At 41.0% G+C, this 25,269-nt stretch overlaps 1 protein-coding gene across 2 annotated transcripts in view; it reads left to right on the top strand.

The window, feature by feature from the left end:
* The window catches only part of ARG2 (arginase 2), a 1,243,303-nt gene extending 1,223,512 nt beyond the window's left edge, over positions 1–19,791 (top strand). Inside the window, exon 8 of one of the 2 annotated variants that reach the window (XM_073610731.1) lies at positions 18,298–19,791. In XM_073610731.1, the coding sequence (XP_073466832.1) occupies positions 18,298–18,503 (206 nt within the window). In that variant the 3' untranslated portion in view covers positions 18,504–19,791. The remainder of the gene's footprint in view (positions 1–18,297) is intronic. The other variant, XM_073610732.1, reaches the window with a different exon arrangement.
* Positions 19,792–25,269: the final 5,478 nt, after the last annotated feature.

Genomic DNA, 25,269 nt, shown 5'->3' with positions numbered 1-25,269 from the left:
TTCTTTAAACAACTGCTAGCCATGCCAGATATGCCCCCTACATATGTGGTTAAGAGAGTGCACAGGGTCCCGGTGGGCAACAGACCCCCAGGGGCTTTCCCCAGACCATTCCTGGTCCGATTCTTGAATTTCCGTGATCGGGACATGATCCTGATGCAAGCCAGAAAGGGCACAGGAGCTGAAACATGACAATGCACGCATAATGTTGTTTCCAGACTTCTCGGCTGCGACACAGCAAAAACGCCGATCTTTCATCGAGGTCAGACGCCTGAGAGAAAAAGAAGTCAAATACAGTATGCTATATCCTAGCAAACTCAGGATCCAGCATAAGGGGTCGGTGAAATTTTTTGAGAACCCAGAGGAGTCCTGTGACTGGATGGACAAAGAACTTTAATACGCTGATCATACAACGCCATCATGCTCCTGAAGTGGATATAGGCTAGGTGAGGCCTTATGGAGTTAACTTTTGTTTCTCTTCCCCTTTTTCTTTTTATGGTATTTTTTTAAATTATTTTACTGCTGCCCCCGTTCTACACTTTTACATTTTTTTACTTTCTTCTATAATCTATGAAGCCCACGCTCATGCGTGGAGATGGGGAAGCGTGGATCGGATGTGATTCATAGCAAAATAGCATGGCACAAGGGCTCATACCCTCCATCAGGAACTCCCTAATAAGAAGCAACTCTCAGTGACGCCCTCAACATATTATAACTTAGGCTAAGGGACATACAGTACAAGTGGAGACGCCGATCCTCGCTTTATGGTACTGCTGACCATAATTAAAATGTTTGACACACATGATCTACACCCCTCGAGAGGATTTATGGGATGCTTTTGTATCTCTATCGGGGGACTTTCATCTTGTGGGACATTTTTTTTTTTTTTTTTTGTGTGGGATTTATCTTTCTTTTTCTTATATGAGTATGTTTTGCCTATCGGTTTATCCTGTGTAACTCATATGTACCGTGGGTTAGGTATACAAATAGTCCTTCTGAAAATGCCTAATGGACTCTAATTAATACAGTTGGAGTATGTGGAGGTGCTAAAGGACCAGTTAAATTGCCACCAAACTTTCGATTGCTGCGGCGGGAATTCACCGCAAGTTTTTTTTTTTTTGTTGTTGCTGTTTTGTTCAGGGAATAAGCTATATACTGGACTGGGGTGTTTTGTTTCTGGTATAAAAGCATGGGAGAGAAGTATCCCGACATAGGGATACATGTTCTATTTTAGGTTCTCTTACAGATGTGCTAGATAAGGTATGTTGGGGCAACCCCCCTATATGGATATATGTCCAGTTGATGGTAGATGGTGGTAGATATAATGATGGCGGATGTTAGAATTATGTCCTGGAATGTTAGAGGCCTGAATCTTAAACTTAAGAGGGCCTCCATATTCCAATACATTAAACAGACACGCCCGCATATAATACTGTTACAGGAAACCCATCTTGATGGCAGCAGAATCCTCTCCTTGTGCAAACCATGGATCCAAAGGGCAATACATTCAACCTACTCCACGTTTGCTAGGGGAGCTTCCATCTTGATATGCAAGAATCTCTCTTGCTCGATTCATCAGGTGTTTACAGATCCAAATGGCCGCTATGTGGCGATAGTCCTGGATATATGTCATAGAACTATCATGATAATAAATGTTTATGTAATATATAAATAAGTGCAGCGCTATACTTTTATATAAGTGAATTGACAATTGTGCATATCAATATAGAAAAATCCTAAAAAAATAAAAGTCCATTTTCAATAAATCAAAGTCCGTTTGTTTGTGAGAACATAAAAATCACCACGTGAGTATATGACTAAAATAATAATTAGGCAATCCCCAAGGTAATGGAGGCGTACCGTAGAGTTTGGACCTAAAAATAGCATATGCTACATAGGTCAACATAAGCCTTTATTGCCCAATGGCAATGGTACACAGGATCAGTACCGAAGGAGGATCGACGGTCCTGGAAGCTTGCTCAGGGATTATGTGCAAAACCACACTTGTGCAGATACCACCACCCATATGAATGGAGGCTTACCAAAAGGTTGGGACCCAAAACAGCATATGCTGAATGAGTCAAACAGGCTTGGAATTGCCCGCTGGCAATGAAGAGGAGATCCCAATGGTACACTGGAGAAGAGATCCTGGGGGTGCCTCACCGGGGTACTTCCTCCGTGTGGAAATTAAGGACGTCCTCGAACATGTCCCACATAGGATAAAAAAGGGGCCATATAGTGTAATTCCGTAAAATAATAAATTTTTATTTAAAAGGAAAACACTTACATTTAAGAAGTAGTCAAGCGCTTGTATACAATAAAAAAGCGGCAGTGGAGTCCTCCTGATGCGTTTCGTCACATAGGACTTCGTCTGGGGTACTTGCCCACTGCAGCCATACTCCTTTATATAGGCACCAAGACCCCTATAATGAGAATCCAGCTCCTACATTCACGTCATCTGCACTTCCGGGTTCGGCCCAAAATGTGCGTTCCAAGCCTCATTCCCATGCGTTCCACCTTCATTAGTAAACATAGGTGAAGCTTCCCAATGCAAAGGTATGTATGTATTTATATTTAAATGTATTACCACCTATCGCTCGCTGTAGCTGAAGCCATCAGCGAGCGGAGTGTAATGCGAAATTCGTGTCACCGTGCGTTCCACCTGTTGTGCGCACGCGCACCGTGATGACGCCACCACGATATCAACATCATCCATCATTATGCAGCACGCACGCGACGCGATGTCGTCACCGCGCCCTCGCGCATGCGCACACAACAACATCAATCGCACATTATCACATGGCAGCTTCAAGGTCACATGATGGCAACAAAGCCCAATAATCAAAAAGGGGGGTGGATCTAAATAGAATTGACATCCGTAGACCGGAAGTGTTAGTGAAGTGTAAGCAATAAATGGAGATTTAAATCGCAACAGGATTACCGTGAACGGAAATGTTTTATTTCAATTGTTATTTCCGCATATGTTAACCCAATAAATTTATCAAAAAAAAAACGCCAATGTTAAGTATGGACAAGCTTAGGAGATGGATTTTCTACATCTCTGGTACCTTGTAACTATTTGTCTCCTATACATGTATACACCAGATCTTATATATAAGATGACAATATACATGTATAATTTGAAGACGATGTAACTAACACAGTCTCTCAAAACCAAACCATAAAACGTATGCTGTAAAATATATGTATTACATATATAATTTAAAAAGGTATCACTAATGTAATCTCACTGAACAAACTACATGAACAAAAATATAAACATAGATAAAAAAATGGAAAAAATGAAAGTAAAAAAAGGAGGAAAAAAGGGAATATGGAAATTGGTCCTGCACCTATCTCTTTATGATTCATCTATAAAGGCATTGATATCTACCTCTACATTCATGCCCTGTGGGAAAAAGGTCTGTAATTCATATGCCCAGAACATCTCTAGACGTGAAACCCCCCTGATTCTGGCTCCCCCCCTCCACGGTGGGACATATTTGTCTATGATGATAAATTGGGACCCAGCAGGATTGCTATTGTGAAATTGTTTGTAGTGTCTGGGCACTGTGTGTTTAGGGTCTCTACCCTTGATCAGGGCTATATGTTCCCCCACTCTCGTAGTGAATGTTCTCGTGGTACGTCCTATGTACTGTTTGCGGCACGGGCAAATAATAAGGTACCATATGTATCTTGTATTGCACATGCAGAACGATTTTACTGTGTAACTTTTCCCAGTAGTGGTAGATGTAAACTCTGTGACCTTACGTCTGTCTAGAGTGTTGTGTTGGCATACAACACACTTTCTACATGGGTAGAAACCTGTCATGTTGTGAAAGAAGGACGGGACGGTGGATTGATCACATTGGGGGCTATCCGGCCCTGTAAAGATGGTGCTCCCCTAAATATGACTTTGGCCTCCCCTTGTATAAGATTACCCAAAATGTTGCCCTGTCTTAACACTTCCCAATTCTTCTTCACAATATTTTGGATCTGTTTATGCTGAATTGAAAAGGATGTCAGCATAGCCCACTTGAATTTTTCATCGGGGGCCTTTCTTTGGCTTTATCTCAAGCAGAGTTTTCCTCTCAATGTTCATGGCTCTTTGGATCTCATAGTCCAAACTAGCAATGTCATAACCTTTATCGACAAATTTTTGTTTCAAGACACCCGCTTGTACTGTAAATCCGTCGGTGTCTGTATAGTTCCTGCGGAGCCTCAAAAATTGGCTCCGCGGCACCGCACTCAGCCAAGATCTATGATGGCAACTGTTTACAGGGATAAAGCCATTACGATCAGTGGGTTTAAAATACGTGTTGAATCTAAACTTTTTATCCACTATTTCTATCTGCAGATCCAAAAAATGGATCTTGGTTTCGCGGGCTTCATATGTTAAAGAAATACCCCTGTCATTAGAATTTAAACTTTCAAAGAACTGCCTGAGTGTATCTGATGTGCCGTTCCATAGGAGGAGGATGTCGTCTATGTACCTGGCCCATAAAACCAGTGACATGGTGTCATGGGCATAGACGACATTCTCCTCCCACTTGGCCATAAACAAGTTCGCAAGGCTAGGTGCGAACTTTGCACACATGGCCACTCCCCGCTGCTGAAGGTAGTAGCCCTGGTTAAACCAAAAGTAATTGTGTTTGGTTGCAAATTCAAGCAGCTCTATCAGATAATCACTTTGAAATGCTGCGATGGAGTGTAAACGGCTCAAAAAATGTTTCACTGTTTCCAACCCTTTATCATGCGGTATACAGGTGTATAACGATGCCACGTCTGCTGTGGCCATGATGTAACCCTCCTGTATATCGATGTTCTCAAGAAGTCTAATAGTGGAGCCGGTATCCTTTAACCACTTAAGGACCGCCTAACGCCGATTTACGTCGGCAAAGCGGCACGGGCAGGCAAAATCACGTACATGTACGTGATTTGCCTTCCGCGGGTGTGGGGTCCGATCGGACCCCCCCCCGGTGCCCGAGGCGGTCCCGTTCTGTTCCCCGGCGATCCGAGATGAGGGGGAGGCCATCCGTTCGTGGCCCCCCCCTCGCGATCGCCGCCGGCCAATGGGAACATTCCTTTGCTGCTGTATGCTAAACAGCAGCAAAGGAAATGATGTCATCTCCCCTCGGCTCGGTATTCCGTTCCAGCGCCGAGGGGAGAAGACATCAATGTAAGTGCACAACACACTACACACACAGTAGAACATGCCAGGCACACAAAACACCCCGATCCCCCCCCCGATCGCCCCCCGATCCCCCCCAATCACCCCCCCCCGTCACAAACTGACACCAGCAGGTTTTTTTTTTTTTTTTCTGATTACTGCATAGTGTCAGTTTGTGACAGTTACAGTGTTGGGACAGTTAGTATTACCCCCCTTTAGGTCTAGGGTACCCCCCTAACCCCCCCTAATAAAGTTTTAACCCCTTGATCACCCCCTGTCACCAGTGTTGCTAAGCGATCATTTTTCTGATCGCTGTATTAGTGTCACTGGTGACGCTAGTTAGTGAGGTAAATATTTAGGTTCGCCGTCAGCGTTTTATAGTGTCAGGGACCCCCATATACTATCTAATAAATGTTTTAACCCCTTGATTGCCCCCTAGTTAACCCTTTCACCACTGATCACCGTATAAACGTTACGGTTGACGCTGGTTAGTTCGTTTATTTTTTATAGTGTCAGGGCACCCGCCGTTTATTACCGAATAAAGGTTTAGCCCCCTGATCGCCCGGCGGTGATATGCGTCGCCCCAGGCAGCGTCAGATTAGCGCCAGTACCGCTAACACCCACGCACGCAGCATACGCCTCCCTTAGTGGTATAGTATCTGTACGGATCAATATCTGATCTGATCAGATCTATACTAGCGTCCCCAGCAGTTTAGGGTTCCCAAAAACGCAGTGTTAGCGGGATCAGCCCAGATACCCGCTAGCACCTGCGTTTTGCCCCTCCGCCCGGCCCACCCAAGTGTGCAGTATCGATCGATTGCTGTCACTTACAAAACACTAAACGCATAACTGCAGCGTTCGCAGAGTCAGGCCTGATCCCTGCGATCGCTAACAGTTTTTTTGGTAGCATTTTGGTGAACTGGCAAGCAAGCACCAGGCAGCGTCAGGTTAGCGCCAGTAGCGCTAACAGCCACGCACGCACCGTACACCTCCCTTAGTGGTATAGTATCTGATCGGATCAATATCTGATCCGATCAGATCTATACTAGCGTCCCCAGCAGTTTAGGGTTCCCAAAAACGCAGTGTTAGCGGGATCAGCCCAGATACCTGCTAGCACCTGCGATCGCTAACAGTTTTTTTGGTAGCGTTTTGGTGAACTGGCAAGCACCAGCGGCCTAGTACACCCCGGTCGTAGTCAAACCAGCACTGCAGTAACACTTGGTGACGTGGCGAGTCCCATAAGTGCAGTTCAAGCTGGTGAGGTGGCAAGCCCAAGTAGTGTCCCGCTGCCACCAAAAAGACAAACACAGGCCCGTCGTGCCCATAGTGCCCTTCCTGCTGCATTCGCCAATCCTAATTGGGAACACACCGCTTCTGCAGCGCCCGTACTTCCCCCATTCACATCCCCAATCAAATGCAGTCGGCTGCATGAGAGGCATTTTCTTTATGTCCTCCCGAGTACCCCTACCCAACGAACCCCCAAAAAAGATGTTGTGTCTGCAGGAAGCGTGGATATAGGCGTGACACCCGCTATTATTGTCCCTCCTGTCCTGACAATCCTGGTCTTTGCATTGGTGAATGTTTTGAACGCTACCATGCACTAGTTGAGTATTAGCGTAGGGTACAGCATTGCACAGACTAGGCACACTTTCACAGGGTCTCCCAAGATGCCATCGCATTTTGTGAGACCCGAACCTGGAACCGGTTACAGTTACAAAAGTTAGTTACAAAAAAAGTGTAAAAAAAATATATATATATATAAAATTAAAAAAAATAGTTGTCGTTTTATTGTTCTCTCTCTCTCTCTATTCTCTCTCTATTGTTCTGCTCTTTTTTACTGTATTCTATTCTGCAATGTTTTATTGTTATTATGTTTTATCATGTTTGCTTTTTCAGGTATGCAATTTTTTATACTTTACCGTTTACTGTGCTTTATTGTTAACCATTTTTTTGTCTTCAGGTACGCCATTCACGACTTTGAGTGGTTATACCAGAATGATGCCTGCAGATTTAGGTATCATCTTGGTATCATTCTTTTCAGCCAGCGGTCGGCTTTCATGTAAAAGCAATCCTAGCGGCTAATTAGCCTCTAGACTGCTTTTACAAGCCGTGGGAGGGAATGCCCCCCCCCCACCGTCTTCCGTGTTTTTCTCTGGCTCTCCTGTCTCAACAGGGAACCTGAGAATGCAGCCGGTGATTCAGCCAGCTGACCATAGAGCTGATCAGAGACCAGAGTGGCTCCAAACATCTCTATGGCCTAAGAAACCGGAAGCTACGAGCATTTTATGACTTAGATTTCGCCGGATGTAAATAGCGCCATTGGGAAATTGGGGAAGCATTTTATCACACCGATCTTGGTGTGGTCAGATGCTTTGAGGGCAGAGGAGAGATCTAGGGTCTAATAGACCCCAATTTTTTCAAAAAAGAGTACCTGTCACTACCTATTGCTATCATAGGGGATATTTACATTCCCCGAGATAACAATAAAAATGATTAAAAAAAAAAAATATGAAAGGAACAGTTTAAAAATAAGATAAAAAAAGCAGAAAAATAATAAAGAAAAAAAAAAAAAAAAAAAAAAGCACCCCTGTCGCCCCCTGCTCTCGCGCTAAGGCGAACGCAATCGGCGGTCTGTCGTCAAATGTAAACAGCAATTGCACCATGCATGTGAGGTATCACCGCGAAGGTCAGATCGAGGGCAGTAATTTTTGCAGTAGACCTCCTCTGTAGATCTAAAGTGGTAACCTGTAAAGGCTTTTAAAGGCTTTTAAAAATGTATTTATTTTGTTGCCACTGCACGTTTGTGCGCAATTTTAAAGCATGTCATGTTTGGTATCCATGTACTCGGCCTAAGATCATCTTTTTTATTTCATCAAACATTTGGGCAATATAGTGTGTTTTAGTGCATTAAAATTTAAAAAAGTGTGTTTTTTCCCCAAAAAATGCGTTTGAAAAATCGCTGCGCAAATACTGTGTGAAAAAAAAAAATGAAACACCCACCATTTTAATCTGTAGGGCATTTGCTTTAAAAAAATATATAATGTTTGGGGGTTCAAAGTAATTTTTTTGCAAAAAAAAAATAACTTTTTCATGTAAACAATAAGTGTCAGAAAGGGCTTTGTCTTCAAGTGGTTAGAAGAGTGGGTTATGTGTGACATAAGCTTCTAAATGTTGTGCATAAAATGCCAGGACAGTTCAAAACCCCCCCAAATGACCCCATTTTGGAAAGTAGACACCCCAAGCTATTTGCTGAGAGGCATGTCGAGTCCATGGAATATTTTATATTGCGACACAAGTTGCGGGAAAGAGACACATTTTTTTTTTTTTTTTTTGCACAAAGTTGTCACTAAATGATATATTGCTCAAACATGCCATGGGAATATGTGAAATTACACCCCAAAATACATTATGCTGCTTCTCCTGAGTACGGGGATACCACATGTGTGAGACTTTTTGGGAGCCTAGCCGCGTACGGGACCCCGAAAACCAAGCACCGCCTTCAGGCTTTCTAAGGGCGTGAATTTTTGATTTCACTCTTCACTGCCTATCACAGTTTCGGAGGCCATGGAAAGCCCAGGTGGCACAAACCCCCCCCAAATGACCCCATTTTGGAAAGTAGACACCCTAAGCTATTTGCTGAGAGGTATAGTGAGTATTTTGCAGACCTCACTTTTTGTCACAAAGTTTTGAAAATTGAAAAAAGAAAAAAAAAAATGTTTTTTCTTGTCTTTCTTCATTTTCAAAAACAAATGAGAGCTGCAAAATACTCACCATGCCTCTCAGCAAATAGCTTGGGGTGTCTACTTTCCAAAATGGGGTCATTTGGGGGGGTTTTGTGCCACCTGGGCATTCCATGGCCTCCGAAACTGTGATAGGCAGTGAAGAGTGAAATCAAAAATTTTCACCCTTAGAAATCCTGAAGGCGGTGATTGGATTTTGGGGCCCCGTACGCGGCTAGGCTCCCAAAAAGTCCCACACATGTGGTATCCATATACTCAGGAGAAGCAGCTAAATGTATTTTGGGGTGCAATTCCACATATGCCCATGGCCTGTGTGAGCAATATATCATTTAGTGACAACTTTATGCAAAAAAAAAAAAAAAGTGTCACTTTCCCACAACTTGTGTCAAAATATAAAATATTCCATGGACTCAATATGCCTCTCAGCAAATAGCTTGGGGTGTCTACTTTCCAAAATGGGGTCATTTTGGGGGGTTTTGTGCCACCTGGGCATTCCATGGCCTCCGAAACTGTGATAGGTAGTGAGGAGTAAAATCAAAAATTTACACCCTTAGAAATCCTGAAGGTGGTGATTGGTTTTCGGGGCCCCGTACGCGGCTAGGCTCCCAAAAAGTCCCACACATGTGGTATCCCCATACTCAGGAGAAGCAGCTGAATGTATTTTGGGGTGCAATTCCACATAGGCCCATGGCCTGTGTGAGCAATATATCATTTAGTGACAACTTTTTGTAAATATTTTTTTTTTTTTTTTTTGTCATTATTCAATCACTTGGGACAAAAAAAATAAATATTCAATGGGTTCAACATGCCTCTCAGCAATTTCCTTGGGGTGTCTACTTTCCAAAATGGGGTCACTTGGGGGGGTTTTGTACTGCCCTGCCATTTTAGCACCTCAAGAAATGACATAGGCAGTCATAAACTAAAAGCTGTGTAAATTACAGAAAATGTACCCTAGTTTGTAGACGCTATAACTTTTGCGTAAACCAATAAATATACGCTTATTGACTTTTTTTTACCAAAGACATGTGGCCGAATACATTTTGGCCTAAATGTATGACTAAAATTTAGTTTATTGGATTTTTTTTATAACAAAAAGTAGAAAATATCATTTTTTTTCAAAATTTTTGGTCTTTTTCCGTTTATAGCGCAAAAAATAAAAACCGCAGAGGTGATCAAATACCATCAAAAGAAAGCTCTATTTGTGGGAAGAAAAGGACGCAAATTTCGTTTGGGTACAGCATTGCATGACCGCGCAATTAGCAGTTAAAGCGACGCAGTGCCAAATTGGAAAAAGACCTCTGGTCCTTAGGCAGCATAATGGTCCGGGGCTCAAGTGGTTAAGTACGAAGGTGTTTGCTTCACCAACGGTTGTAGGTAGAAGTCTATATATTTACCTATTCTTGCCGTGACGGAATTGATACCGCTAACAATAGGTCTCCAAGGGGGACATACTGGGTTTTTGTGGATTTTAGGCAAATAATATATTGTGGGAATTCTGGGTGCAGTCGGGACCAAAAAGGCTTTTTCCTTTTTACTTAATTTTTAAATCATATAGATAAGTTTTTGTATAGGTTGGTGGGATTATTGGGGAGTGTCTGATATGTACCTGTTTCATTTAAGATTCTAAACATCTCCTCTTCTTCATATTGATTCTTGTCCAGAACCACTATCCCACCGCCCTTATCGGCAGGACGAACCACCACATTTTTACGTGCACATAAGGATTCTAATCCATCTTTTGATAGTGGAGAATGTCGAATGTGTTTAACTGGTAATTTAGAGAGGTCGCTGAGGACAAGATCTCTATATATTTTTACTGCTGGAGCTATAGGGACAGGGGGAGAGAAAAGGGAAGGGTTGGTCAGTCCTGAATGGACCGTTCCTGAAGTGGCGGCAGCCACCGTCCCGTCCTTCCTTCTGACAGGTTTCTACCCATGTAGAAAGTGTGTTGTATGCCAACACAACACTCTAGACAGACGTAAGGTCACAGAGTTTACATCTACCACTACTGGGAAAAGGTACACAGTAAAATCGTTCTGCACGTGCAATACAAGATACATAGTGTACCTTATTACTTGCCCGTGCCGCGAACAGTACATAGGACGTACCACGAGAACATTCACTACGCGAGTGGGGGGAACATATAGCCCTGATCAAGGGTAGAGACCCTAAACACACAGTACCCAGACACTGCAAACAATTTCACAATAGCAATCCTGCTGGGTCCCAATTTATCATCATAGACAAATATGTCCCACCGTGGAGGGGGGGAGCCAGAATCAGGGGGGTTTCACATCTAGAGATGTTCTGGGCATATGAATTACAGACCTTTTTTCCCACAGGGCATGAATGTAGAGGTAGATATCAATGCCTTTATAGATGAATCATAAAGAGATAGGTGCAGGACCAATTTCCATATTCCCTTTTTTCCTCCTTTTTTTTACTTTAATTTTTTCCATTTTTTATCTATGTTTATATTTTTGTTCATGTAGTTTGTTCAGTGAGATTACATTAGTGATACCTTTTTAAATTATATATGTAATACATATAGTTTTTACAGCGTACGTTTTATGTTTTGGTTTTGAGAGACTGTGTTAGTTACATCGTCTTCAAATTATACATGTATATTGTCATCTTATATATAAGATCTGGTGTATACATGTATATGAGACAAATAGTTACAAGGTACCAGAGATGTAGGGAATCCATCTCCTAAGCTTGTCCATACTTAACATTGGGGTTTTTTTTTGATAAATTTATTGGGTTAACATATGCGGAAATAACAATTAAAATAAAAAATTTCCGTTCACGGTAATCCTGTTGCGATTTAAAACTCCATTTATTGCTTACACTTCACTAACACTTCCGGTCTACGGGATGTCAATTCTATTTAGATCTACCCCCCTTTTTGATTATTGGGCTTTGTTGCCATCATGTGACCTTGAAGCTGCCATGTGATAATGTGCGATTGATGTTGTTGTGTGCGCATGCGTGAGGGCGCGGTGATGACATCGCGCCGCGCGCGCTGCATAATGATGGATGATGTTGATATCGTGGCGGCGTGATGGCGTCATCACGGCGCGCGTGCGCACAACAGGTGGAACGCACGGTGACACAAATTTCGCATTACATTCCGCTCGCTGATGGCTTCAGCTACAGCGAGCGATAGGTGGTAATACATTTAAATATAAATACATACATACCTTTGCATTGGGAAGCTTCACCTATGTTTACTAATGAAGGTGGAATGCATGGGAATGAGGCTTGGAACGCACGCGCGTCCGCCATTTTGGGCCGAACCCGGAAGTGCAGATGACGTGAATGTAGGAGCTGGATTCTCATTATAGGGGTCTTGGTGCCTATATAAAGGAGTATGGCTGCAGTGGGCAAGTACCCCAGACGAAGTTCTATGTGACGAAACGCGTCGGGAGGACTCCACTGCCGCCTTTTTTATTGTATACAAGCGCTTGACTACTTCTTAAATGTAAGTGTTTTCCTTTTAAATAAAAATTTATAATTTTACGGAATTACACTATATGGCCCCTTTTTTATCCTATGTGGGACATGTTCGAGGACGTCCTTAATTTCCACACGGAGGAAGTACCCCGGTGAGGCACCCCCAGGATCTCTTCTCCAGTGTACCATTGGGATCTCCTCTTCATTGCCAGCGGGCAATTTCAAGCCTGTTTGACTCATTCAGCATATGCTGTTTTGGGTCCCAACCTTTTGGTAAGCCTCCATTCATATGGGTGGTGGTATCTGCACAAGTGTGGTTTTGCACATAATCCCTGAGCAAGCTTCCAGGACCGTCGATCCCCCTTCGGTACTGATCCTGTGTACCATTGCCATTGGGCAATAAAGGCTTATGTTGACCTATGTAGCATATGCTATTTTTGGGTCCAAAATCTATGGTACGCCTCCATTACCTTGGGGATTGCCTAATTATTATTTTAGTCATATACTCACGTGGTGATTTTTATGTTCTCACAAACGGACTTTGATTTATTGAAAATGGACTTTTATTTTTTTAGGATTTTTCTATATTGATATGCACAATTGTCAATTCACTTATATAAAAGTATAGCGCTGCACTTATTTATATATTCCATGGTTTACAGCAAAAATTCTATTTGCAGTGTTAGCAGCTTACACATTTTTGAGTTAGCGCGAAGGTATTTGTTTCTCTTTTCAATAAATGTTTATGTGCCTCCTCCATTTCAGGCTAAAATACTATACGATCTCCTAACTAAACTAGCACCTTATGCTCACCTCCCTGTGATGGTATTGGGGGATTTCAATGCGGTTCTTGATGCAGCATTGGCTAGCTCCAACCCAGCTAGGGGAAGCTCCAGTGATCTGAATGGATGGAAATCTGTGGCTGATCTCACGGAGTTATGTCGTTGGAGGCATCCAACAGATAGATGCTTTTCACATATGTCAACGGCTCACAGATCTGCAGCCAGGATTGATCATGCATTCGGGAACAATCTCTTGCTACCATATGTGAAAGACACAGAGTACTTAGCTGGCAGTCTGACTGATCACAACCCCCTTGCTGTTACTCTGGCCCTTGTTGCGGGCACACGGGGAGGAGAATGGAGGCTCTCACCTGGCTGGATACAAAACGAGCAAGTTTCCGCTCAGGTGACTGAGGCCATGAACACATATTGGTCCTCCAATGTTGACTCGGCAGAACCTCATGTTGTATGGGATGCCTTCAAGGCAGTGACAAGGGGGGAATTTATCTCTGCCATTAAAACAACTCGCAAGCAGGATAGGGAAGAGATAGAGATTCTGCAGCATAAGGAAAGAGAAGCCGCAGAGGCCCATGCGGGATCCTCTACAAGGACATCATATGACGCCCTGATGGAAGCAAGACGCTCCATTTCACTACATTTTACGGGACAGGCCCGTGTAGAAATGGTTAAAGGGGCTCAGACGGTCTTTGCAGAAGGAGACAAAAATGGAAAATTGTTGGCCATGTTGGTCACTGACTCCCGTCAGATTACAAATATTCCACTCATTAAAACTCAGGGGGGAACTATACTTAGTGAACCAGGGCAGATCATGCAAGAGTTTGTCAAGTTTTACTCTTCTCTCTACTCTCCAATCCCCGCTTATGACCTGACAAATTTAGATTCCCTACTTGAGGGCCTGCCAATACCGAAACTTACCGACACGGACAGGAATACTTTAGAAGCCAAAATCACCAAGAAAGAAACTGAACAGGCAATTTCTACATTTCCCCCAAACAAGGCCCCGGGACAAGACGGGTTTCCAGCTGACTTCTATAAGGCAAACATTGAGGTTCTGGCCCCAAGAATTAATACATTACTGGAATACTGTCATGAACATAACGCTCTACCTAATTCCATGCTGGAGGCTTATATGGTCCTCTTGTTGAAGCCAGGGAAAGATCCACAGGACTGTGCCTCATACCGACCTATAGCATTATTAAATACAGACCTCAAAATTCTGACTAAAGTATTGGCCATGAGGTTGGCTACAGTAATTCCCTCGATCATTAACATAGATCAAACCGGCTTTATGCCTGGGAAATCGACAGACACTAACTTAAGGAGACTATTTACTCATTTGCAAATTCACCCAGTAGCTCCCAGTACTAGAATAGTAGTATCCATTGACTTTGAAAAGGCCTTTGATTCAGTAGATTGGGCTTTCATGTTTAAGGTCTTGGAGATTATGGGGTTTGGGCCATACTTTAGGAGGTGGGTGGCCATGCTTTATAATCATCCAAAAGTGACAATCAGACTGGGAACCTCCACTTCGGATTTTTTTAAGTGGGTAGGGGAACTCGGCAGGGTTGCCCATTATCCCCCTTTCTGTTTGCCATTGCACTGGAGCCCCTGGCAGTTGCATTGAGATCAGCCAGTGCAATAAAATTCATTCGGGTGGGCACAATAGATGAATCCTTGTCACTTTACGCAGACGACATGCTGCTCTTTTTGGATGACCCCAGAGACTCCTTAAGAGCAGCTCTAGGAATTAACCACTTCGCAACGGAACTCCCCTGAATGTCACTGCAGCCACCTTACCAGCTTTACTGTTACCAGTCACTATATGTTTTTTATCCTAGCACTTGGACTAAGTGCTATTGATGTGAGTACCTGTCTTTTAATAAATGATACCTGTTTCAAGTTATACAGAGAGCACTAGATATTTTCTTTGTATTTTATGTTGTCACGGGAGAGATACAAGTTCTATCTGCGGAGTATAAGAGGTGCCCGGCTTCCATCTACAAGTTTACCATAACCACCAGAGGTGGTGAATGCCCTTATGACCTTCCTGTTAGCTCAGGGGTCTATTATGCAAGGTGAGCAGTTTGGCTAACAAATGGTGTGAGCACGGACTAAGGAGCACTTCAGACTTTGCATGAAGCACCCTTTATCACCGCTGACGTCTTTGGTTTTCTATCTACATGTGTGTTTTTACATACGAGCTTATGGACTTTTCATTCATTGATTATTTTAGCTGTTTATTATTTTAGCGCTGCACTGTTCAGTATACATAATGGGTCGTATCAGCCTATTGAAAATGAAGTTTCTCCTGGTGATACTATACTTCCTGAGACATGCACCTGTCTGGGTTCCGAGATCGTATTTTCGAAAGCTGGACAGTATCATCTCATCCTTCCTTTGGGCTCCTAAGCCTTCAAGAATTGGGTATAAGGTGTTGCAGGAACCGGGGGACCATGGAGGCCTAGCATTGCCAGATTGGCAAAAATACTACATAGCGGGACAGATGGTTTTTGCCCATAGGTGGTTGATGGCTGAGGATGGGGATGCAGCCACAGTACTGGAAGCGGCACATTTGGGGTCATATGATAGTCTCAAGTTTGCTCTGTTTAGGGGCTCCAGGTCTGAGTTACCTTTTAACCTTGACAATGAAGGCCACTATCAAGGCATGGGAAACAGCAGTTAAATTAGCTTGTCCTAGTTATAGAGGAGTGTCGCCATCAACCCCCATATGGATGAATCCAAAGTTACCACAATTTTTTAATTTACCGGACCCCATGATCTGGGCAGTTAGAGGCATTAAGACGTTGGGAGATATTACAACATAAGGTGAACTTTTGACATTTTCACAATTACAGTCAAGGCATGACCTCCCAAACTCTTATCTATTTAGGTTTTTGCAAATTCGTCACGCATTTCAGATGCAGTTTCGGGAGATGAGGGTGGAATCCTTGCCCTTGTCTCTTGAAACAATGTTGTCAGACGTGGATCTGATTAAGCCTCTCTCAAATACTTACAAGGAATTCTTCAAGGTAACGCCACTGGCGATCATCAGATGCAGAGAAAAATGGGAGGGGGAAGTTCCAGAAGTACAGGGGGAGGACTGGGATGATTTATGGACACAGCCATTTAAACATCTGGTATCCGCGAGAGATAGACTGATTCAGTTTAAATTCCTACATAGAAGCTATTATACGCCTGCTAAACTGAATAAGATTTTTCCCATGGTTTCGGCGGAATGTTGGCGATGTTCTTATTCACCTGCTGACGCTGATCACATTTTATGGAGCTGCCCACACATTCAAAAATTCTGGACTGATGTCACGTCCTGTATTACTGAAGTAATATCAGTACTGATCCCAATGAATGTTAAGGTATGTTTGCTAGGATTGGTAGATGAAATTCTACCCTCACGAGCCATGCGAACAATGCTAAATGTCTTATTTTTTTATGGTAAGAAAGCCATTCTGTTGGAGTGGAAAAAATCTAAAGCCCCGAGTTTTGCTGCATGGAAAGGCCTGGTAAATTCCATGCTTCCGTATTACAAAGCCACATACGAGGCCAGAGGTTGTATGAAAAAATTTGATAGGGTGTGGCAAGCGTGGTTTAAATCCAATAGCACAGTGGGGTAATGGGGGAAATAATCTAAGTATAGAGATACCCTTTGTCTGTAAGTTAATGCCAGAAGGTCCTAATCACTTACTGTCAAACTATTGCAGTTGGAAATTATAGACACTGAATGTTGCACTTCCTGCTACATAGAAATAATCACATACATACCATGAAAATTGCTGTATGTATTTATGATAGCATGTCGGGCTGTGGTTCAAGGGGGGGGGGGGGGTTGGGGGAATGAATGTTAGATAGTAGGTCTTTGTTAGATAGATTTATAAGGTCATGTTGACCTTTATGGGCACGGTCCTCTGACGTGTCCATTGTTGTATGATATAAAGAAATAATAAACAGAATTTTACAAAAAAAAAAAAATTTCAAACCTGCTATAGATTAGGCAAATGAGAGATGAGCACATTGGGATGGCTGGGGCAGAAATGATGTTACAAAAAGCTTCTATGTATTATGAAAAGTGAAATTTTGGCCAAAAAGGCGAACCTAAGCCAGCTATAGATGGTATGAATCTCAGCTAGTTCAGCAGGGACAGACTGAGATTCAAACCATCTATGGGTATTGAACCCAACATAATTGTTGTACGAATTGGGTACAACCAGCCTGTCAGATTTTCTATGTGATTATTGCCAGCGGCTATAGCTGATAGCAATAATTATGAGTTCTCCCGACAATGACAGATTGCATCCTCAAGGTCCAGCTTTAGCCTTTAAGAGTCTATATAAATTGGCTATTGTTGACACTCCTATGGGAATGCTAAAATAGCTCAAAGCAGGTGAAATGCAGGTTGGAAGAACGAAAAGTGAAGGTTAAAGTGTTTATTACCCTAACACTTCATATTCCTGATATGTGCCTGCTGTACCATGTACTTGTATGAGAAAATATCCTGTTCTCTTTGTATGCTTTCTCTGCTTTCCTATTAAAAACTCACCACACTAAGCAGGAGAACACACAGTGGTCAGTTCTCTAGCTATGCTGGGAACTCAGTGTTCTCTCCTCCAATGATCAGACTTTCCCTGACATGTCTCCCCTGCACAGCCATTCACTGAGAAGTTCAGTATGCTGCTGCTTCTCCTCCCCCCAGCTTTTATGCAACTGAGAACAGAGGGAATGTGATCACATAAAAAAAGGGGGGAAAAGGTATTTATGATGTATTTTTATATCTATACAAAAATGTTTTGCCTTTTATTTCTATTTTTAACAGAATGGGTTATTTTACATTTGCAATCAATAAAAATGCACCCGTAAGGAAATTTTCACATTTTCTCAAAAGCATCTTAAACTAATGTCAAAAGCAAGTTGCATTTGTCCATCAATGACCAAAGACTGTTGACACAGATAAAAAATATATAGCGTATCGTTTTTTGCCTTCTAACAATTAACTTTAAATTACTTCTAAAATGTCCATTATTTGTTAGAGAAAATGTATAATTTGTTCTGGCTTGACACTTCCACTATATAATGCACAAACACCTAATGTTTTTAAATTGTTTTTCAACTACATTTTCAGGAATGCTGTCAGCCCTAGATTTGGTGGAAGTTAACCCAGCTCTAGGAGCCTCCTCTGACGACGTCAAGGCAACAACAAACTTAGCAGTAGATGTTATTGCTTCCTGTCTTGGCCAAACAAGAGAATGCACGCAAATCATTATAGAAGAGCTCCCTGTGCCTACTACAGTATTTGAAACAGAAAAAGAAGAGCAAATAAGGATTTAGAAGATGAAGGGATGCCTACTATCATCACTTGAATAGAGTTGAAATTGACTTTTTGTTCAGTACTGGTTATACATTTGCCAATAACTGTAGGAAAATAAACACAACACTAAAGCCCCATGTACACTATTAGATTTTCTGCAGATTTTTGTCTTCAGATTTACCAAAACCATGGGATAGAAGGCAGAAGGCATTTTTTAAGTTTATATAATAAATTCAGTCCAGACAAGCAATTTTAATTTTGAAATAAATGCATTTTATTGGATAAAATATTTTGGCCGCGGCTGTTTTTAATTGGTTTAATACATTTCTAAAATATTTATAAATAACTTTGTTATAACATTAACTTAAAATATAAATAAATAAAATCTACCTAGCCACTACGACTCAGGCTGAATAAATTCCCACTTCTGAGTAAACAAAAACAATTTACCCCAAGAAAAGGATTGTACACCACATAAAAAAGCCGTGACAAGGGAGAGGGGAGTGGGGAGCTGTCCTCTTCAGTTTCTTCTGGCAACTGCCAACTGTCATAAATAATAGCCGCTTTGCTGTATTTAAACATTCATTGGTGGGTTAAACTGACCTATCTTTAGTTAAGTGTTCTTGCATAGCACTTACTGTTATCTCACATATAGATTATTATTCTTATTATAGCCAAATTTACCACCCTAACTCCTCCCACAGCTTTTACACTACATAGACAGTAATATACCGAAACGTGTGGATTGTTCACGATTGGTGTGCTATTACTTTGTGGAACGTTTCGCCAAATGGTTCACGAAATATCGTCGTTTTTGCGGCAAAATTGGTCCCATAGGAATGAATGGCGAAGTGTTCAAAACTATAGTGGGAGGTGACAAAAGCTGAAAAATCAGGACATGATTTCTAAACTGCCACCACTCCCTCATTTTCAAGCCCATCTACACAAATCTTATATCAAAACGTTCAGCTATCCCTGCTGCCACTAAACATGTCCACGGCTAAGCCATAGTCCTGAAAGTTTTTACAATATGACCATTTGTTTGCAACACACGCCGTCCATTGACATTCATTGAAACTCCACTCTAGCCACTTCAAATCTGAAGGGCAATATCTAAACTGCAACTCTGCCTTCATTTTTAATACTTCAGAGACATGCTATGCATCACAATCTAGGTCTGGGTCTTGTGATTCTCACAATATAAAGCTCTTTGCTGTAGGATTTATAGTTTTTAAAATACGACCGTTTGAAGTACTGCACAGTTATTACAGCTATCATGATCCTGTGTATTGTGTATTGAGCAGTGGTTGTGAAGCATAAACAGGGCATGAGCGTTTCCAGGAAACAGTGGTTGTAAACACTGATTATCATCAAACAGATAGCACACCTTCACCTCCATTCTACGTCAAGATGCTGAGACCCCCAAATGCATGTGGTCATACCTTCATCTGCTAGGCTTGATAATGCTGCTAATGTTTTTATAAATATATGTTTTAATGTAACTGTGAAGCACTTTGGGCAACAACGTTGCAATTAAATGTGCTATATAAAAAAAAAATGTTGGGGGCAGGAGGCGGAGCCTAGCGGAGCAGACATGCATTGTTAGAGCTCCACACCGCTGAGGAGAGAAGAGAAGGACAAAGCGGAGCCTGCAGACTCAAAAGGTATCCATTTGAACCTTTTTGCCCCTGGGAACAAACTGTGAAAGTTTGGGCAGGAAATATGGTACTGGGAGGAAACCGTGGCAGAAATAAAAATCACCTCACAAAGAGCTCACAGGCACTCACTGCAGCTGAAGCAGCTCCAGTCACCTCACAAGATACAGCATCAGGGCGCTCTCACAGACAGAAAATGTCACAGCAAGACTCTCCATTTGAGTCAGATACAGAACAAATCCTCTCACAAACTTCTCCACAAGCCTCCTCAGTATCCCCAGTAATATTATTACAATTTGAAAAGATGCTTCATAAGGCTTTAAAACAAACATCAGACCAAATAACAAAAAGCCTAACCAAAGAAATAAGAGAGCTGGGAAACCGCACCGCAGCCTTAGAAATAAAAATGGATGAAATTGAAATTACAACCCAAGAAAATATAACAGAATTGGAACAATTAAAAAAAGAGAATTTAATACTTCAAACTAAGCTCGAAGATTACGAAAATAGAGCCAGACGTTCAAACTTGCGCATAAGGGGAATACCTGAAACTGTGACAGACCTGCAATCTACTATTACTGCTCTATTACAAGAACTAAAGCCAGATATCCCTATTGAACGTTTAGAACTGGACAGAGTACACAGAGCCCTCACAGCCAAAAAGAAAGATGGACCCCCACGTGATATAATCACCAAATTTCATTATTACAGAACGAAAGAACAAATACTAATTGCTGCAAGAGAAAAAAAGGAACTTAATTTTCAAGGACACAATTATCAAATTTTTGCTGACCTATCCCAACTTACTATTACTAAAAGACGATCCATGAAACCCCAACTAATGGAACTGCAACGCCACAACATTATGTATAAATGGGGCTTCCCCTTTTCAGTCAGATTTAACTACCAAGGTACAATTTACAGAAGCAGATCAGCAGATGAACTACAACAAACCCTTTTAAAATTAAATCTGACAGAACCCACAAGCAGCAACACTCCCACACGCAGAAGAATGGCATCATCTTCACCTTCAGGCAGCACCCAGAAAATTTCAGAACAAAATGGGAATCATCATTCTCACAAAAGAGGCCGTTATGCCACATCATCCATGGACCAAGAAGATTCAATGGACTGACATCCTAATTCCTGATATCTCTTCATTTATTATACTAAGAGATGGTTCTCTATAAAAAACCTGTATTTATAACTGAATGTAACTGCATTCTGATAGTCACACACTGTGTGGGATCATGTTACATTCCAGTTATATTTCTTATTACTTCTGATTCATATAGCCTTAGAATATATAAGTGAAATAAGGAAATTCTTGTTCAGTTATATATTATCAGGTAATAACAATAGATTTATTACTTTTTAGGACAAATATGTTCAATAATCCAGAAGTAATGGAAGCTTTTTCTTTCTTTTCTTAAAACAAATATATTATTACCTAACTAGTTCCTAGAATTATGTTTTTGTTTATTCTAATCTGAAGCAATACAACCTCAATTTTATGAGTTAACATATCTAAACATTTACATATGAATAAAATATGTAATTGTTTACTCTAAAAGGGTTAAAATCCCAAAATAATTCAAACTATCTTCATCAATACCAAAGTTATTAACAGTACCTTTCTAACTGAATTATTTAGCCTAGGGCAAGACTAACCATATACAACCACCCTGGAATAAATAATTTCAACAAAAACTATATTCTGCACTCCAATTAATGAAACATCATTTTGATGTCTTTTGACATAGCACTTCTCTCCTGTAAGCGGAAGATCCGTGTACCCCCATTAGCCCTCCTCATTCTCCCAACCATATTATGTGGGAGTGTGACGAAGGCACTTATTCCCCTGAGAGAGATATTTATTCTCTTTCACGGGTAAATTGTGATTACTTGCAAAAAATAATTTATACAATGTATCATCTAATCTCATATGTTTTTTGTTTACTCTTTACTCCAGAATTCACTGGTTTCTTTTCTATCTATTCATCTCTTCAGTCCACACAGGTTGATCTGCGCAGTCAGCTCTGCATAACAAAAAGTAAGTCAAAACTATTTGATCTATTGCCATGGCACCACTGAATATACTTTCCCTGAATGTTCAGGGAATAAATGTCCCTCAAAAAAGGACCAAAGCCTTCCGTACTTTCCATAACAAGAAGGCTCACATAGTATGCCTCCAAGAAACACACTTCACCAAAGATTCTACTCCAAAATATATTTCTCCTTTTTATCAACAAATTTACACGGCTTCTGCCTGTACCAAGCAAAGGGGAACTCTAATTGCATTTCACCGATCCACACCATTCACCTTATCATCAGAAATTAAAGACCCAGAAGGTAGATACCTGATACTCATGGGTTATATAATGGATACAGCAATCACGGTGATTTCCTACTACGCTCCTAACAAACAATCTACACCATTCCTCTCACATATATTACAAGTGATTAATACACACAAAATAGGAACAGTGATAATGTGTGGGGATTCGAACCAGGTCCTCCTCCCATTTCTAGATAAATCACCTTTTACACCATCCAAAATAACCTCTAGATTACCTTTTTCTCAACTTCTTTCCAAATACAATCTGGTAGATTCATGGAGAGAAAGTAACCCAATGAAAAAGAAATTCACTTATTTCTCGCACCCTCATCAAACCTTCACCAGAATAGATCATATTTTTCTAACAATAGGAATGATACCAGAAATTATTGCATCAGATATAATTCCGATTCCGTGGTCTGACCATAATGCAGTATACACTACTATAGCCTCAGCCATACCAAAAGCACATGACCCAACGTGGTACTTACCGGACATAATGCTCCAACACCCACTACATCAGATGGTTATTGAACAAGCTTTAAAGGAATACATATCAATTAATAATACAACAGACATCTCCCCAATAACACTGTGGGAAGCTCATAAGCCTGTCTTGTGTGGTACAATACAAAGACAAATGGCACTATTTAAACGGGAACGCAAAAATCTAGCAAAAAAACTAGAACTCAATTTTAATGCAGCCTACATATCATTTCAAGATAATCCATCTCAGAGTACAAAATCTCATCTGGAAAAATCTAGATTGGAATACGATCTATTTCTGAGTCAGTTGATAAATCCCTCAAACGCTCCAAACACAATTTCTACATGAATACAAACAAACCAGGTACATATTTGGCTCGGGCATTAAATTCAACTAACAAATCTTTCAAACCAATACGTTTGAAATTATCAAAAAATGTTTACACTTGTAATCCAGTTAAAATAGTCCATAAATTTCACTCACATCTCGCAACTTTATACAAGACAAACAATGAATTTAATCCTACAGAGGCTGAATCCTTCTTCTCAAAAATAACCTTACCTGAGTTATCTCAGAATCAAAAAAGCAGTTTGGATGAGCCTATAACTATAGATGAAGTTGCTAACGCCATAAAAGACCTAAAACTTAACAAAAGACCAGGCCCAGACGGCTACTCGGCTTTATACTATAAAACATTCTCAGAAATACTCTCTCCCATTCTCACTGAAACTTTTAACAAACTTCTAGATGGACATTCTTTTCGGCAAGAAACACTAATGGCAATTGTTTGTATGATCCCAAAACCCCTTTCTGATGATACTTCCTGTGTGAATTATCGGCCTATCTCTCTGTTAAACCTCGATATTAAATTATTAGCAAAAATAATAGCAAAACGCCTCAATAGCATTATAGGAAAATTAATACATAGAGATCAAGTAGGCTTCATGCCAAATAGACAGGCAGGCGATAATATACGCAGGGCAGTGTTATTGGCACATATTGCTAAAAAACGGAAAATCCCTTTGTTTTCTATCTCTCGATATTAAGAGGGCATTTGACACAGTATCCTGGCAATATATGCAATATTCGTTACAAAAATGGGGTTTTGGACCCCACTTTTTACCATGGATCAAAGCATTATATAATAAACCCAAAGCCTATATAAAATATGCTGGATACAAATCTGAAGCCTTTAATATCGAAAGAGGTACCCGACAGGGTTGCCCATTATCTCCCTTATTATTTGCCCTTATACTCGAACCCATGGCCCAATACATCAGAACAAACCAAACTATAACTGGCATTGAAGTAGGAGGTATTACACACAAATTATGTATATTTGCAGACGATATATTACTTTTTCTATCATCACCACAGGTCTCTGGTCCTAACTTAATACCAGCTCTTGATGGATTTGCAGCCCTATCCGGCCTTATGATTAATCCTAAGAAATGCCTAGTGCTTAATATTTCACTCACAAACATGGAATTGATCCCGGCTAGGGCTGCACTCCCATTCACATGGGCAGAAAAATCAATCCCATATCTTGGAATTCATTTAACAGCATCTCATTCTGACTTATTCTCAACCAATTATCCTCCTGTATTAAGACAGATCACAAATCTAATAAAACAATGGTCGCAACTTCCTTTATCCTGGATGGGGAAGATTAATGCAATCAAAATGACTATTCTACCCAAATTGCTTTATCTATTCAGAGTCCTCCCTATTCCAATTCCTTCCTATTTTTTGAGAATAGTACAAAAAAGAGCAACTTCGTTTATATGGGGCTCTTCTAAACCACGTATACCTATACACACACTACATCTTCCCAAAAATAAAGGAGGCCTGGGATACCCTAATTTTACTAACTACTACAGAGCAGCACATTTGGCCAGTCTGTCCAAATACCATGCAAAACAGGAAATCCCATTATGGGTATTTATAGAGGCTTCAGAAAATGACCCTCTATTAATATCAAATTTATTATGGCTTGATCCTAAAGACCGCTTTAAAATTCATAATCCCATAACTAAACACTTCTTATCTCTCTGGGATAAACTAAAAACCAAATATCAGTTACAATCTCCACACAATCCTCTCCTTTCTTTTATCAGAAATCCGGCCTTTTATCCGGCATGGATCTACCCAAATTCTTTTAAAGCTTGGACAACATCAGGCATTCAGACACTAAATGACTTCATAGCATCTAAATCATTCCTTTCATTCCCATCGCTTAGAGAAAAATATGATCTACCAAACTCTGAGATATTTAGATATCTCCAAATCAAAAATTTCTATACACC

Source organism: Aquarana catesbeiana, linkage group LG13 (genome assembly GCF_042186555.1).
Source record: "Aquarana catesbeiana isolate 2022-GZ linkage group LG13, ASM4218655v1, whole genome shotgun sequence".
Classification (NCBI taxonomy): Eukaryota; Metazoa; Chordata; class Amphibia; order Anura; family Ranidae; genus Aquarana; species Aquarana catesbeiana.
The sequence above is the reverse complement of the archived record's forward strand: the minus strand, read 5'-3'. Positions and strand labels throughout refer to the sequence as shown.